The sequence below is a fragment of the Microtus oregoni genome, unplaced genomic scaffold, assembly GCF_018167655.1.
Source record: "Microtus oregoni isolate MIOR12 unplaced genomic scaffold, Mior012 000019F_ref0000042, whole genome shotgun sequence".
In the NCBI taxonomy this organism is placed as follows: Eukaryota; Metazoa; Chordata; class Mammalia; order Rodentia; family Cricetidae; genus Microtus; species Microtus oregoni.
Genome location: NW_024543078.1, coordinates 12,831,687 through 12,845,529, shown reverse-complemented (window position 1 = coordinate 12,845,529; position 13,843 = coordinate 12,831,687). Strand labels below are relative to the sequence as shown.

Below are 13,843 nucleotides of genomic sequence, written 5' to 3'. Positions count from 1 at the left end.
ATTTTAAGTGCATGTAGGGTTTGTAAATTCTGTAAAAGCAATTGTTAACATCTGATCTTCCTCCTGGAAGTGGGTTGGCTGGTGTGGGTCATCCTGTTCATTTTACATGAATTTATTTGCGCTTTTAATTAAGATTTGGCAACAAATAAGTGTGTGCATATGTGTATTGCCAGTGAAAATTCCATGTATTCTTCTTTATTTTCTTCTATAAGATCTTACTAGATTTTTTTAAAAAAAAAATACTGTCTGCTCGGTTTTTTGCTTGTTTTGTTTTATTTTTACATAGTGAAGAATTAGAAGGTAGACACTTTAAACTGTCTGTCTAAAACCCAGTCACAAACTTGGGCATTCCACATGTCACTCTTAGGACAGTGTTGACTTTAGTCCTTGCAGGGTTATCGCAGGAGCTCATATAATGGCAGAAGAGTCAGACAGATTCTCGGACCCTCTCTATATATTACCCTACCCTCTTGAGCTCTTCCTAAAGGCAGAGTTCCAAGACAGCCAAATGTCCAACGTTTCTCTTCCTGCTAATCTTGACTCAGCCATTTAAGAAGCACAAATTTAATCTGCCCTAGGAAAGCATGACTGATAGCACCCGGGGAAGATCCAACCCGTTGTAGATAACTTCCAAAGATACCTCGTGTGTGGTGTGAATGTGCTCATAGCTGACACAGCCTCTGGCTGAAGAGGTTTGTAGCATGGTCTGTTGGTCAGTAGATGGCACCAAATCCAAAACTTATCTGGTGAGGGGTTGCACTACTTGGGTTTCTCTTTGAGTTAAATTAAATGAATTTTGAATGATTATGCTCTGAAGGATTAATAGTAGTATAAAGTTCCTCTTTACTAGAAATAGACTGTTCCAAGGCAGATTTTATTAAAAAAAAAAACCTTGATGTTACATCAACCATCTCCAAGGTCAAATTGTGTGACTGTATTGACTGGTCCTCCCTCCTTCCTTGCCTCTCTCCCTATGTTAGAGTTGTTTAACTATAAGGTCACTCAATCAATAGAATTTAGCTTGCTCTTTTGTGTTTTGTTGAAATTCTGTAAATATATTGTTAATGTAACTTAAAAATTAGTATGCGAGCATGTTTCTCATGTTGGGCTTCGCTGTATCTGCTGGGAACTCCACCCCATTGAGGGGTTTTCTGTTTCTGCAGTGAAGGTTGACTGTGAGAGGAGCAGGGGTTGTGGGTTGTTGGGTGGACTTGGTGCATTTTCCTGAAGAGCGCACAGGATTTGCTGCCATTCACTGATGGCTCGTGAGAAAACAGTAAGAGGAAGCAGTGGTTTGCTTGGGCCGCCATTGGTCCCATTCCAGCCACAGTTAGTTGAGCATGGAGACCCCGTTGTATCTGAGGTATGTGATTGTCTGTTGGAACTGGAGAAAGACACGCTGGAAGCGCATTAGGAGAACGGTTTCTTTTCAGCATGCGCATGCTTTGTTTCCTTTGTATTTTTGAGGGACCAGTCCTGTGTCGCTGGGTTGATCTTCTTTTATTAGCACACTCTAGTGTGAGAGGTCTGCCGACTGGTCCTTGTGCACATCCTTGGTACACACCGAGGAAAACATGGGCCAAGTGTGAGGAGAAAGGAGGAGAGAAAATAGCTAACATCCCTTGTGATATCTTTTCTACCACCAAGATAGAAGTTATCTCCATCCCCACCTCCTTAGATTTGCTGTCAACTTACTTGGATAGTTTTTTATGTCTGACTGAGCCTGAGTCCCTGTAGTGAAGCTAAACATATATAGGAACTTAACCATACCAATAGGAATCAAGCTCAGAGCCTTACTAATGCCATAGGCCTAGCCAGATTTTTCACTGGGTCCTGTTAGCCATCCCCCCCAACACACACACCACAACCACATTCAGGTCTACCATCTGTGTAGTGCCAAACCACTTCCATCTTGGAGTAGTCTCCAACCAGCTCTGCTTCTATTTTTGCCTCCTAGAACCTGTTTTCCATATGGCACCAAGAATACTTCTTTAGAAGCACACATCTAGCAGTGACAGATGCTAGCTCAGAGTTCATCATGCTAGACTCTCGGCTTTCTCTGGCCTTTCCCTCTCCTCACCAGACTCTAGTTATACTAAGGATGCAGTGCCGTGGTGTTTCCTCTGTCTGGATGCCACTCTTCTAACCTGTTTCAGGGCTAAACGGTTTTTATTGCTCACAATCTAAAACAGCCCCTCATTTCCTTAAATTCCTTGGCTTTTCTTGTGCGTTTTTGTCTACCTCCGTCTATGAGGACATAAGCTTCACTTACGCCATTTATTGTTCTGCCTGGAATCTAGAGCAATGCTGGACATGTAGCAAGTCCTCAGTATATTTGGGTTCAGTAAGTGAGTTTTGAATGGAGAAGCCGTATTTAAAGCTAAGTATATTTCTCCTAATCCTTCAAGCATATTGTGATAAAGTGAAGACATCAGTGGGTCAGAATTTATTTCATAGTTATTCCGAAAAATCCATCATGACCCCAGAGAGTGCCAAAAGAGTGGGGATTAGTATTGGCATTGGTCATAGAATTTATAATAACAATGGCATAAATTATTACAGCATTTATTAAGTATTTACTATGCCTGTATACTATCCTTGATGCTGCTATATGCTTACATCGTAATCTTAGGCGTTAATTTTGACATGTAAATGAGATGTATAGAAGGAATGATTTGTTATTTTCCTACATAACATTTATGAATGAGAGACTATCAGATAATAGTTTCCGGTGATAGACAATAAAACTAGATGAATTCTTTCAGATACCCAAGTAGGTGTTGATATAGCCCTGACAAAGCTTTAAACCTGCACTTCAAACTTTCTAGAAAAGGAAGAACCAGGAGAAAGGGCTCAGAGGTTAAGAGCACTGGCTGCCCTTCCAGAGGTTCTGAGTTCAATTCCCAGCAACCACATGGTGACTCACAACCATCTGTAATGAGATCTGGTGTCCTCTTCTGGTCTGTAGGCATACATGCAGGCAGAATACTGTGTATGTAATAAATAAATCTTAAAGTAAAATTAAAAAAGAAAAGAAAAGGAAGAACCATTAGTTTGGCACCCAGCATTTCATTTGGTCTTCTCAACAGCCTGTGAACTCTCCTCCCACCTCACGTTTGGGGGAAAACCATAAAGTGGGTTGGCCCAGGTCATGCATTTGATAGGAAGCAAAGCCAAAGTTCAAACCCAGCCCTGGCTCTAGAAGGCATCTCTGGACAGGCAGGAACAGCTTCACTTTCTATTCACTGTGATCCTACCAGGTCTGTGGAGACAGTACGCTTTGTCTATAAATGAATCTTCCCCTTTCTTCCTCACAGAACTCTAAGAAGGAACTGATGTGGAAGAGCGCCTGAGACAGTTCAAGATGACGACCACAGTGGCCACAGACTATGACAACATTGAGATCCAGCAGCAGTACAGCGATGTCAACAACCGCTGGGATGTGGATGATTGGGACAACGAAAACAGCTCCGCACGGCTCTTCGAGCGGTCCCGTATCAAGGCTCTGGCAGGTGAGTCTCCTACCTGTCGCTGGATGCTGGGTAGTCCCCTGAAAATCGACCGTCTCTGCTTTTAAGGCTGTCTTGTTTGAAGTTGATCTCAGCTTACTTTAAGGTATTCTGTGAGAGCTAGCTGGCCCTTTTATAAGACAATTACATTTGGAGAGCTACCAACCTTATTGGCCAAAATAATTTAGAACACAGTAATGTTTATAGCAATTTAGAAAGAACTGCTGAGAGCTTGTAAGGACTTTTTATTTCTGATAGATCTTTCATTTCAAAATATTGAAGCACACTGTTCTTTATTTTAAAGAATCCAAATAAGCTGTGTAGTGAATGCTGGTGGCCGTGCTTAGAGCCACACGGGGTTGATTAGTATCTGCAAAGGACTTTAGATCCGCAGAGCGGCAGTGTCCTCTAGGAAGGGCGCGTCTGTTGCTGTCAGCGAGGTCTGCCTCTGACCCCACTCACTTAGTGTGACTCCTTCCCATGTGATTGCTTTTTCCCTTGCTGCTGCTGACTGTGTCAACGGTTCAGGGGTCCTCGTCAGGAAAGGTGCCATCACTTTGAAAACCGAGCAGTTTCAAACACACACGAAACGAGAATAAAACTAGAGTATATACTTCTGAGACTCAGAGGAAGCTGTTTCCAAGTGAGAAAGCAGATTAGTGATTTTCCCCGTGGTGTCATTAATTACAGTAGATTCAGAGTCATGGTAGGAGCAGGTACATTTGCTATTGATTGTAAAAATAGTTCATCTTTCTGTCGTCTCTATAGTAGAATCTGATTATAAAGCAAGAAGAAGGGAGTCTGACTCATGTGGCCAAAGTGACAGAGAAATTGTTGGCCACGGAGTAGGCCAAGTCCAGCTTTAGATAAGCCTTCCTGCGGGCTTGTGTGATCTGAGCAGACCTGGCTTTTTTCTTCTTTACTTTTTAGCTATGTTGGTTATGCAGGCTGTCTTCACAAGTGAGCTCCCTCTCTACAGTGGATACGAGGTGGTTGTCCCAAGTCCCAGAAGACCTGTAGAAAAGAGCACATCTGCCTCACTGTGGTCCTGGGATCATGATTGGCGTTGGAGAATAGGATGCTCTCCGTATTTCACTAAACCAGTTGCTCCCTAGAGGGAGAGTTCTGTCTATCCCACCTGAGCAGCAAGGCTAGAGAGTTGGGAGAAGAGGACAATAAATGGTGGAGCTGTTCCTAACCAGATTCCTCGGGAATGTTATTCGACTGCTTTAGGATGAGTTGTGTCTGAGCAGTGGTGATTTGAAGATTGTGTGTGTGTGTATGTTTGTGTGTGTGTGTTTGTGTGAGCAAGAGCGAGCGTGCCTGGGGGTGGGATGACAAGAAATGGTGGAGGAGCATGTATATAATGTATGCATGTGGGTGTGGGCATACCTGTGGAGGCTGGAGGTTGGCATCAAGTGTCCTTTGTTGCTCTTTACCTTATTCTTTGAATCAGGGCCTCTCGCTGAACCTGTAATCCTTCTGCCTCTGCCTCCAGGTGCTGTGGTCACAAGCATGTGCTGCCACAGCCGCCTGTTTATGTGGGTGTTGGGATAGGAAGTCAGTCCTCATGCTTACATACAAGCACTCTACTCAGGAGCCATCTCCCCCTCCCACCCCCCCACCCCCCCACCCCCCCCCCCCCCCCCCACCCCCCACCCCCCCGTCCCTAAAGCTCTTTCTTGCTTTTGCCTGGATGAATGAATGATGATCCAGTCACTCCCTCAATTCAGTGCTTTGTGTTCTAGCTCATTCATTAAAGTGAAGCTTCACAGCAGCCGTTCACAACTGTGGGTCGTGACCTCTCTGGGGGCTGAAGGACCCTTCCACAGGAGCGGCCTAAGATCTTTGGAAACACAGAGATTTACATTATGATTTATAACAGTAGCAAAATTACAGTTGTGAAATAGCAATGAAAAATAAAATTAAGGTTGGGGGGTCACCATGATATGAGGAACTGTATTAAAGGACCACAGCATGAGGAGGACCGAGAACCACTGCCGTCATAGAAGTCATGACTGTGGGCTATGCTGCTGGATCAGTTGGTACTTACTTCTTTTTCATGAATCTTCGTTTCGGACTTAAGACCCTTCTGCTGCAGTAGGTAGTTTGTTACCACTGACCATGAGCTTCATGCTTCGGTTCCAAGCTATCCTACGTTGTCTTATTTTAAGGACATTTTACTTTAAAAATGTACAGCAGTTTCTTGGTTTTTTTTTTCTTTTTTTTTTCACATATATGTGATGTGCATGTGCGTGCGCATGTGCGTGTGCTTGTTTTGGATGCATGCAGGTACATGTGCATGTACATGTTTGCACAAGCATGTTGAAATCCAGAGTTGATGTCTGTTATTCCCCTTAGTCCCTCTCTGCTTTATTTCTTGAGGGTCTTCCTAAGTCCAGGCTTCACTAATTCCAGCTAGTTTAAGTTGCCAGCTCCCTCCTCGGATCCCATCTCTGCCTCCGGAGTATTGGTCATATGGAAGACCTTCATATTGCTTGACTTACCATGTGGATCCAGAATGTAGTCTTCACACCTGGACAGCAACTTCTTTATCTACTGAGCCACCTCCCCAGCTCTTGTCTGCTTTCCCCTATGTGACATCTTTCTATAATTCAGACTCAAGAGCCCCGCTTTTGTTAGTGTTGGTCCTTGTCATAACCTTCTAAGGATATCGATTCTGGTCCCAGAATAATTGGTTACAGTAATAACAGCAAGGGCTCAATATTCTGCTTACTCTGCTCCAGGAACTGCTATAAATGCAATGCACATATTAATAGTTAATGGAAGCCAGGCAGGGTAGCTTGTGTTTGTACTAGCCTTTGGGATGTTGAGGCCAACCTGAGCTACAGTGAGACCTTGTCTCAACCACAGTGAAAAAAAGAAAAGTAGCCAGTCCCGTGACAGTTGCACGAGGGAGGCTGCTGTTGTCTCAACTGTAGAAGAGGGACTGCAGACACAGAGTAAATACTCTCTCCAAGGACACTGTTGACAGAGAAGCACAGTGAGCCCTGGCAGGATAGAAAACAATAACTTTAGCTTCTTCCTCACAGAAGCAGGGAGGAAAAGCAACCTCTCCACTCTTGAGCCTGTGCTGGCCTCAGGTCCTCAGTTACCCTGCTTCAGCCTCTCCAGGTTCTGGGGTCACTGATGTAAGCTACCATGTCCAGCAAGGCTTAGAGACGCTAAGTAAGTAAGTAATTAGACTTAATATTGATTGTTGCCGTATACTCAGCATGTTTCAGGATGGAAAATTATTAATGCTTTTTCCCATTTTACTAAGTCTTTGAAATACACACCCTCATTTTACATATGAGAGACTAGTAAGAATCAAGTCTAAATTTCAACATAGGTCAAAACATGGTGGCTAGTGCTTTCCCCTTCCACTCGCTGCTGCTGTTGAGAGTTCACAGGGAAGGTGAGGACATTCTTCAGTCCTGCTGCTTTGCAAGGAGTTCATGGCGTGCTGGTCCAGCCTTCAGGCAGTAGACTGTGAAGTGAGTTTGTGTCTTGTGTAAGTATTTCCCGCATCCCATGGTGCCATGCCCACATTCCACACCTCTGACCAGCGGGCGCCTTAGTGTAGTGGAACACGCGATGACTCACAGAAAACTTCAGTCTTCTAAGAAATGTCAGGGGCTGGTGATGTAATTCAGTGGGAGAATTGTTGCCTAGCATATGCAAGGTCCCGTGTTCAGTCCCCAGTACTACAAGAAAAAGCAACTAAAAAAAAAAATCTTAAATTATTTCTTTTTTTAAACCTGTATATGTGATTGTGGCTTATGTTTTGTAGAATCCACACAGATAAAAGGAAGGGAGGAGCATTTTTACATGTATAACATACTTAGTTTGAGAATATGGATAAAAATAATTAGAATTAATAATTTTATCAAGTCTTATAAACAGTCTAGAAAAAATTTGAAATAGTGTATACTAACATAGTCACCGTTTATATCTAAGGGAATTTTCCATATTTGGAGTTTTTCCTGAAATAAAATCCAGATTATTTTGTAATTAGAAAAAAAATCATCTTAAACATCTTATGTAGCAGTTAGACATTTTGGTACTTTTTTCCCTAAAAAAAATGATCAAAGAATAAAGCATGTATGGATGTACATTTTAACAATGTGTAATATTTGACATAGGATAATATTCAACATTAAAGTGTCCGTTGCACTAACATTTTTTTTTTGTTTGTTTTTTCGAGACAAGGTTTCTCTGTGGTTTTGGAGCCTGTCCTGGAACTAGCTCTGTAGACCAGGCTGGTCTCGAACTCACAGAGATCCGCCTGCCTCTGCCTCCCGAGTGCTGGGATTACAGGCGTGCGCCACCACCGCCCGGCCCCCTGCACTAACATTTTTTGATCAATTGTGGACATGGTGAAAGAAGTTGACCGGTTACCAATGCACACTCAAAATTAGTTTATTTTACTGTGTGCACAATTTCCCTGCGAATGGCAGAAGTGATAGACAGGCATACTGTTTCTAATTCAATGTGGTTCCTGCAGCAGCATCAGAAGTAGCTCCTCCCCCAGCACACTGGCTGGGTTTGCTACAGGAAAAGTTTCAGGCAAGGGTCCATTGCTGTGCTTTTAATTCCAGAACTCAGGAAGCAGAGCCAGGCAGATCTCTGAGTTTGAGGCCAATTTGGTCTGCATAGCGAGTGTCAGGCTAGGCAATATTTATATAGTAAGCCACTGTCCCAAAGGAGGGAGAAAGAGAGGTGCCTGGAAGGAGACAGGGAGAGGGAGAGAAGAGGTCGGTTTCATACAGAGCCACTGGATAAAGCTGTGTGCTATCTGCTTGCTATAGGGCAGTGTCTCCATTATTCATCCGTTGGAGCTCTCCATGTAGTAACTGTTCCTTCATAACTTGGCTTACGTCTGACTTCAGTGCATTGTAGATTCGACTTTACTTCTTGTCTAACTTTAAAAAAATAAACTTCAGTGCAAATTATATTTATGACTTTATTGACTCAATAGCATGGTTTCTTTGAGTACAAATTTCTGTAAGGTTGGGTGTGGTATTGAAGTTGACCTAGATAACTTCTTATACCAGGCATGGCCAGTTGGAGACTTACAGAGGCAGCTTGAGACCGATGGAGTACTTGGCGGGTAAAGGCATTTGCCTCCAGTCCTGGTGACCCAAGTTTGATCCCCAGGACCCACATGGCGTGGAGAGAAAACTGAGTCACAGCAGTTTTCCTTTGACCTCCACGTCATTTTGTGCTCTGTATACAAGCCCTTCCTCCAAGTTAAAAAATAAATTAAGCCAGGTGGTGGTGGCGCACTCAGGAGACAAAGGCAGGCAGATCTCTATGAGTTCAAGACCAGCCTGGTCTACAGAGCGAGTCCCAAGACAGCCAGGGCTACACAGAGAAACCCTGTCTCAAGTAACCAAAATAAACAAAATGAAAAGCAGAAAAAAGGCATTTGTAGAGATGTGGTACCCAGCCATCTGACTGTAGGTGTGGTTGGTGTGTCGCAGAGAGTATACCCATGTTACCCAGCTGTCTGACTGTAGGTGTGTCATAGAGGGTGTAGCCGTGTTACCCAGTCATCTGACTGTAGGTGTGGTGGTGTGTCGAGTGTAGCCCTGTTCCCCAGCTGTCTAACTGTAGGTGTGTCGTGGAGAGTGTAGCCGTGTTACCCAGCCGTCAGGCTATAGGTGTGGCTGGTGTGTCATAGAGAGTGTACCCGTGTTACCCAGCCGTCTAACTGTAGGTGTGGTGGTGTGTCGTAGAGAGTGTACCTGTGTTACCCAGCCATCTGACTGTAGGTGTGTCGTAGAGGGTGTAGCCGTGTTACCCAGCCATCTGACTGTAGGTGTGTCGTAGAGAGTGTAGCCGTGTTACCCGGCTGTCTGACTGTAGGTGTGGTGGTGTGTCATAGAGAGTGTAGCTGTGTTACCCAGCCGTTAACCTTTCTAAGGAGATGAAGTGTTCTGCCTGGTCAGGGAAAGAACTAAATGCACAATATGGCAGGAAGCAAGGTGCAAACTGGCCCCAGAACAAGAGAAACTAAGGTAAACTAAGGGTTACCATGCCTACATCTTGCTTTTCAGTCTCCTTCTGAGAGTGGTTTCTGTCTCTACCCCCTGGAGGGATCTTCCAGATTGCAGGAAGCCTGGCTGCCATCTGCTGGGCTTCATCACATCCCTTCCATTTTGCCCTTTTTTTACCCCAATTCTAACCGGAAGCACTAGTGCTGTTGTGGAGGGAGGCTATTATTTGTTTTTTAATAAATAAACTTTGCCTGAAGATCAGAGAGCAAAGCAGCCTTGGCACACACCTTTAATCCTAGGACTTGGAAGACAGAGACAGATAGATCTCTGTTGGTTCAAGGCCACCCTGCGCCACACCAGATTGAATCTGTCTAAAAGGAAAACAGAGCTCACACAATGGTGATCCCAGCACTTGGGATCACGTGCCTTTAATCCCAGCACTAGAGAGGTGGAGACAGGAGGGATGCGGCTGAGCAAAGAGAGGAATATAAGGGGAAAGAGACAGGAACTGTGTGGAGTGTGGTGTATGGAGTTTGAGGATCTGTAGAGACAGGATCTAGCCCCATTTTAGTCTGAGGTAGAGATTAGAGCCAGTGACTGGCTGCTTTGCTTTCTGATCTTCAGGTTGAACCCCAATATCTGTCTCTTGGCTTTTATTACTGGTGCTACATGTACAGAGGATTATTCCACAGCAACAGCCTGTCTCTAAAACATTAAAAGTAAATAAATAAATTGAACAGTGGGTACCAGGTGTAGCAATGCATACGTGCAATCCCAACACTTGTAGAGCTAAAGCCTGAGTATTTCTATACATATAAGGCCAGCATGGGCTTTATATTGAATGCCAGGTCACCAAGCCTGCAAAGAAAACCCATGTCTAGAGAGGAAAGAAAGAAAGAAAGAAAGAAAGAAAGAAAGAAAGAAAGAAAGAGGAGCCAAACTATCAAGCAGTGAATATGAATAACTTTGTAAAAGTGTTGCCGTACCTCTGGTAGCAAAAGGCATCCACTTCTTTCTCATTAGTTAATGTCCAAGGGAATTTGTTAAGCTCTTCAATTTGGCTCCTCTGCCAAAAGCCTGTGAATTATCAGAAGTCTAAAATAGTGACATAATCAGGCGCTGATACTGCTGTTGGATGAATGTGGTAAAGATTCTGCTATCCAGGTGTAACTTCCCACAGACTCTGTAAATTTCTCGAGTATGTATGTGAGACTGCTCTGTTGGCTACAAGGTGATTCCACAGCCATTTCAAGAAAGCAGGCAACATTGGAACCTTTGTCAGAGCTCAGCTCCTCTCTCACTACATTAGACTACCCTGTAAGGCTTTAGAAACCCCGCTATTCTCCCCAGGCTCTAGCCTGAGCCCCAGGACCATGGACCAAAGCTGTTTTCCTGTGTGGCTCGCGCTGAACTTTTCTCTTGGATAAAGCTCCTTGGTGTTTGTTAATGTGTATCAGGTACCCTATACATTACTAGTTTCCGTATGTGCTCCAGGTAGTTCCATCTGCATTTTCTCTAGCTGAGGAGTCACTTCTTGGAGACAGTGGCAATGGATAACATTTCTTTAGCATTCCTTTAGCGCCTCATGTAAGTCCAGTGCAATCAGTTGTTTAGCCATTGACAAACTGAGTAACTCCTCGTCAGAGACACCAACTATTGCGTCATTTGTAAAAACTTTCCCCATCACTTTTGTAAAACCTATTGTTTTGATTAGGGTTTTTATATTGCTGTGAAGAGACGCAACTCTTATAAAGGAAAAAAAAGGGGCTTTTTTTTTTACAGTTTCAGAGTTCAGTCCACTCTCACCAGGGAAGGGAGACGGCAGCATGCAGGCAGACTTGGTGCTGGAGTTGAGAGTTTTTATGTCTCATAGACAGGCAACAGGAAGTTGACTGAAAGTCACACTGAGGAAAGCTTGAACAAAAGAGACCTCGAACCCGCTCCCCCCACCTCCAACAAGGCCACACCTCCTCATAGCACCACTTCCTTTGAGGGCCATTTTCTTTCCAACTACCACAGCTATCAAAGAGTTAATTCTAGTTATCTGAGAACATTAAGATGCATTATAAAATAATTAGTGTGCATTGACCATTATGAATGCATGCACTGAAGAAAAAGAAAACTGAGCATTCAGAAGGGGACAAGTGTATTCTTCCTCTGACCCTTTCCCACTCCACTTGGGGAAGATAATCCTTTTAAAAGTCATGTGCAAACTAGGCATCGTTGTATACACCTGTAATCCCCAGCACTGTGGAGGCTGAGGCAGGAGGACTCAGCAAGTCTGAGGCCAGTCAGGTCTTCGTAGTGAGTTCCTGGCTAGTTAGGACTATTAATGACTCCCTGTCTTAAAAAGACCAACCATCCACCCTGCCCCCCCCCCAAAAGTAAACCAAAACCAAGGTTGATGCAAATCTTTCGAGGATTTTCCATGTACAATATTAAAAAGGATACGTACCGAATCTGCATTCCTCTTCATGTTGTTAGCTGAAACCCTGGTTCCCAATATGATAGTGTTAAAAGGTGAGACTGGGAGGTGATCACACTGTGAGGGAAGAGCCTCAAGGTTGGGACTAGTGTCCGTGATACACGGCCTTTTTATCTGTCCTCTGAAAATATGAGAGGAGATTTGTAAACCAGGGAGGAAGCTTTCACCAAGAACCTGGTTATGCTGGGACCCTCCGGTCTAGCACTGAGAACTGTAAGCAGCAATCTGCATTGTCTAAGCCACCCAGTCGATGGTTTCACTGCTTCGGCAACCTGGACCAAGACAGATTTCTCGCCTTTAGTAGAACAGAAGCAAGGCCACTTTGGTGTCAGAATCTTGGAGTTTAACCTTTCCCCCATCAGAGAGTCATTGTCTTAGAGTTGAATCCCTTCAGTGTCTGATCTGTCTCCTGGGAGGTCAGCAGATGCTCTCGGAAGCGTGTGTCTATAAGCAGGTATGGCCCAGTATATGCTGAATGTTGACCTCTGCCTCTTTTCTATTAGAAGTGCCTAGATTTTGCTCTTGAGAGTCACAAGGGTTAAAGCTGGAGTCCTTTGACCCTTCTTCCTTCAGGTTACTGTCTTTTTGCAGCTTTCCCATATTTGCTTCTTTACTTTCCATATGTCCTGAAAGGAAATGAGGGCTCACTCAGGGAGCACTATGCCCACCTTTTCAGAGTGCCTTGATCAGAAGTGAACAGTTGGAGTTAGAGCCGGAGTCTGACTGAAGCCTTGGAACTCCCGAAGATTGGCCTGCCTCTCCCTCCCAAGTGCTAAGATTAAAGGTGTGCACCTCCATGGTCTGATTTGAGTTTAAGAATTTAATGGGTCATTCTTACAAGTGTAGCCACTGTTTTCCTCTTGTAATTCTCCACTGTGACAAGGACATAAGACATTTGGTGACTGGTGGCAAGCATGACAGGGATGGAATATTACAACTGGGTCCCTAGAATAGATCCTTCTGCTATAATAGCCAGAGGCAGTAGCTAAAACAATGACCATACCCTCTGCTCTGCTGTAGTTTATAGCAGCCTGTAGCCAATTGCCTCTTTTCCTCTTGTGGCTGACAAACAGCAACAACAACAACGTGACTTTCCTAAGCCTGCAGTAATAACAGTATGCAATTTAGCCAGCTTTGCCCCGTGGTTAGATTTTATTCTTTACTTGGGAACATATCTGTGACAGTGCCATGGGTCCTGAAGCTGTTTGTGGTACTGATTTTGGAGAAATAAGTTTCCACACCAAATCCCTTAGCTCTTTATATATCTACTGTTGACACACACAAGTTTATACCCAGAACCAGTTGCTCCGCTGCCAGGCCCCTAAGCACACCTAACTATCCTCTGGTTCCAGACATCCAAAGAAAGGCCAGTGATGGCGTGGGTGCTTGTAAATAATGTAGAGGTATTCAAGACTGCTTTAAGAAATACAGGATGGAGGGGAGGAGGGGCTTAAGGATGACCTGATATCAGTGTGAAACCTAAAACTCAACTACAGTGTTAACAGGTGTGCAGTTCCCTTGGCGAATTTAATCAGCTGTAATCTTCAGGCATTCCCAAGTGTAGGTGGTTTTTGTTTGTTTTGTTTTTTGTTTTTAATGTTCCCCCATTTAGGAAGCCATCTTAATTGGCACACTCAAACTAAGTTTTACAGTGGAGGAAAATGTTCTTTAAAATAAATGGAAGACTTCGAGTATCACAGTTGATTTGGTTAGTAACTGCTTCACCATTTTGAAAGAATCACTTTTTGATCACATTGCCAGGAATAAGTGTAGTTTATATTAGTAATTTCATTGCTAGATAAATGTATTTTTATGGAGGCATTTGTGTGTGTGTGTGTGTGTGTGTG

The 13,843-nt window shown here is 43.8% G+C and overlaps 1 protein-coding gene across 1 annotated transcript in view; it reads left to right on the top strand.

Annotated features, from left to right (window-relative positions):
- Sptbn1 (spectrin beta, non-erythrocytic 1) overlaps positions 1-13,843 on the top strand; it is a 164,313-nt gene that overhangs the window by 41,527 nt on the left and 108,943 nt on the right. The window contains exon 2 of the mRNA XM_041668900.1: positions 3,318-3,512. Within this exon, the coding sequence (XP_041524834.1) occupies positions 3,365-3,512 (148 nt within the window). The 5' untranslated portion in view covers positions 3,318-3,364. The remainder of the gene's footprint in view (positions 1-3,317; positions 3,513-13,843) is intronic.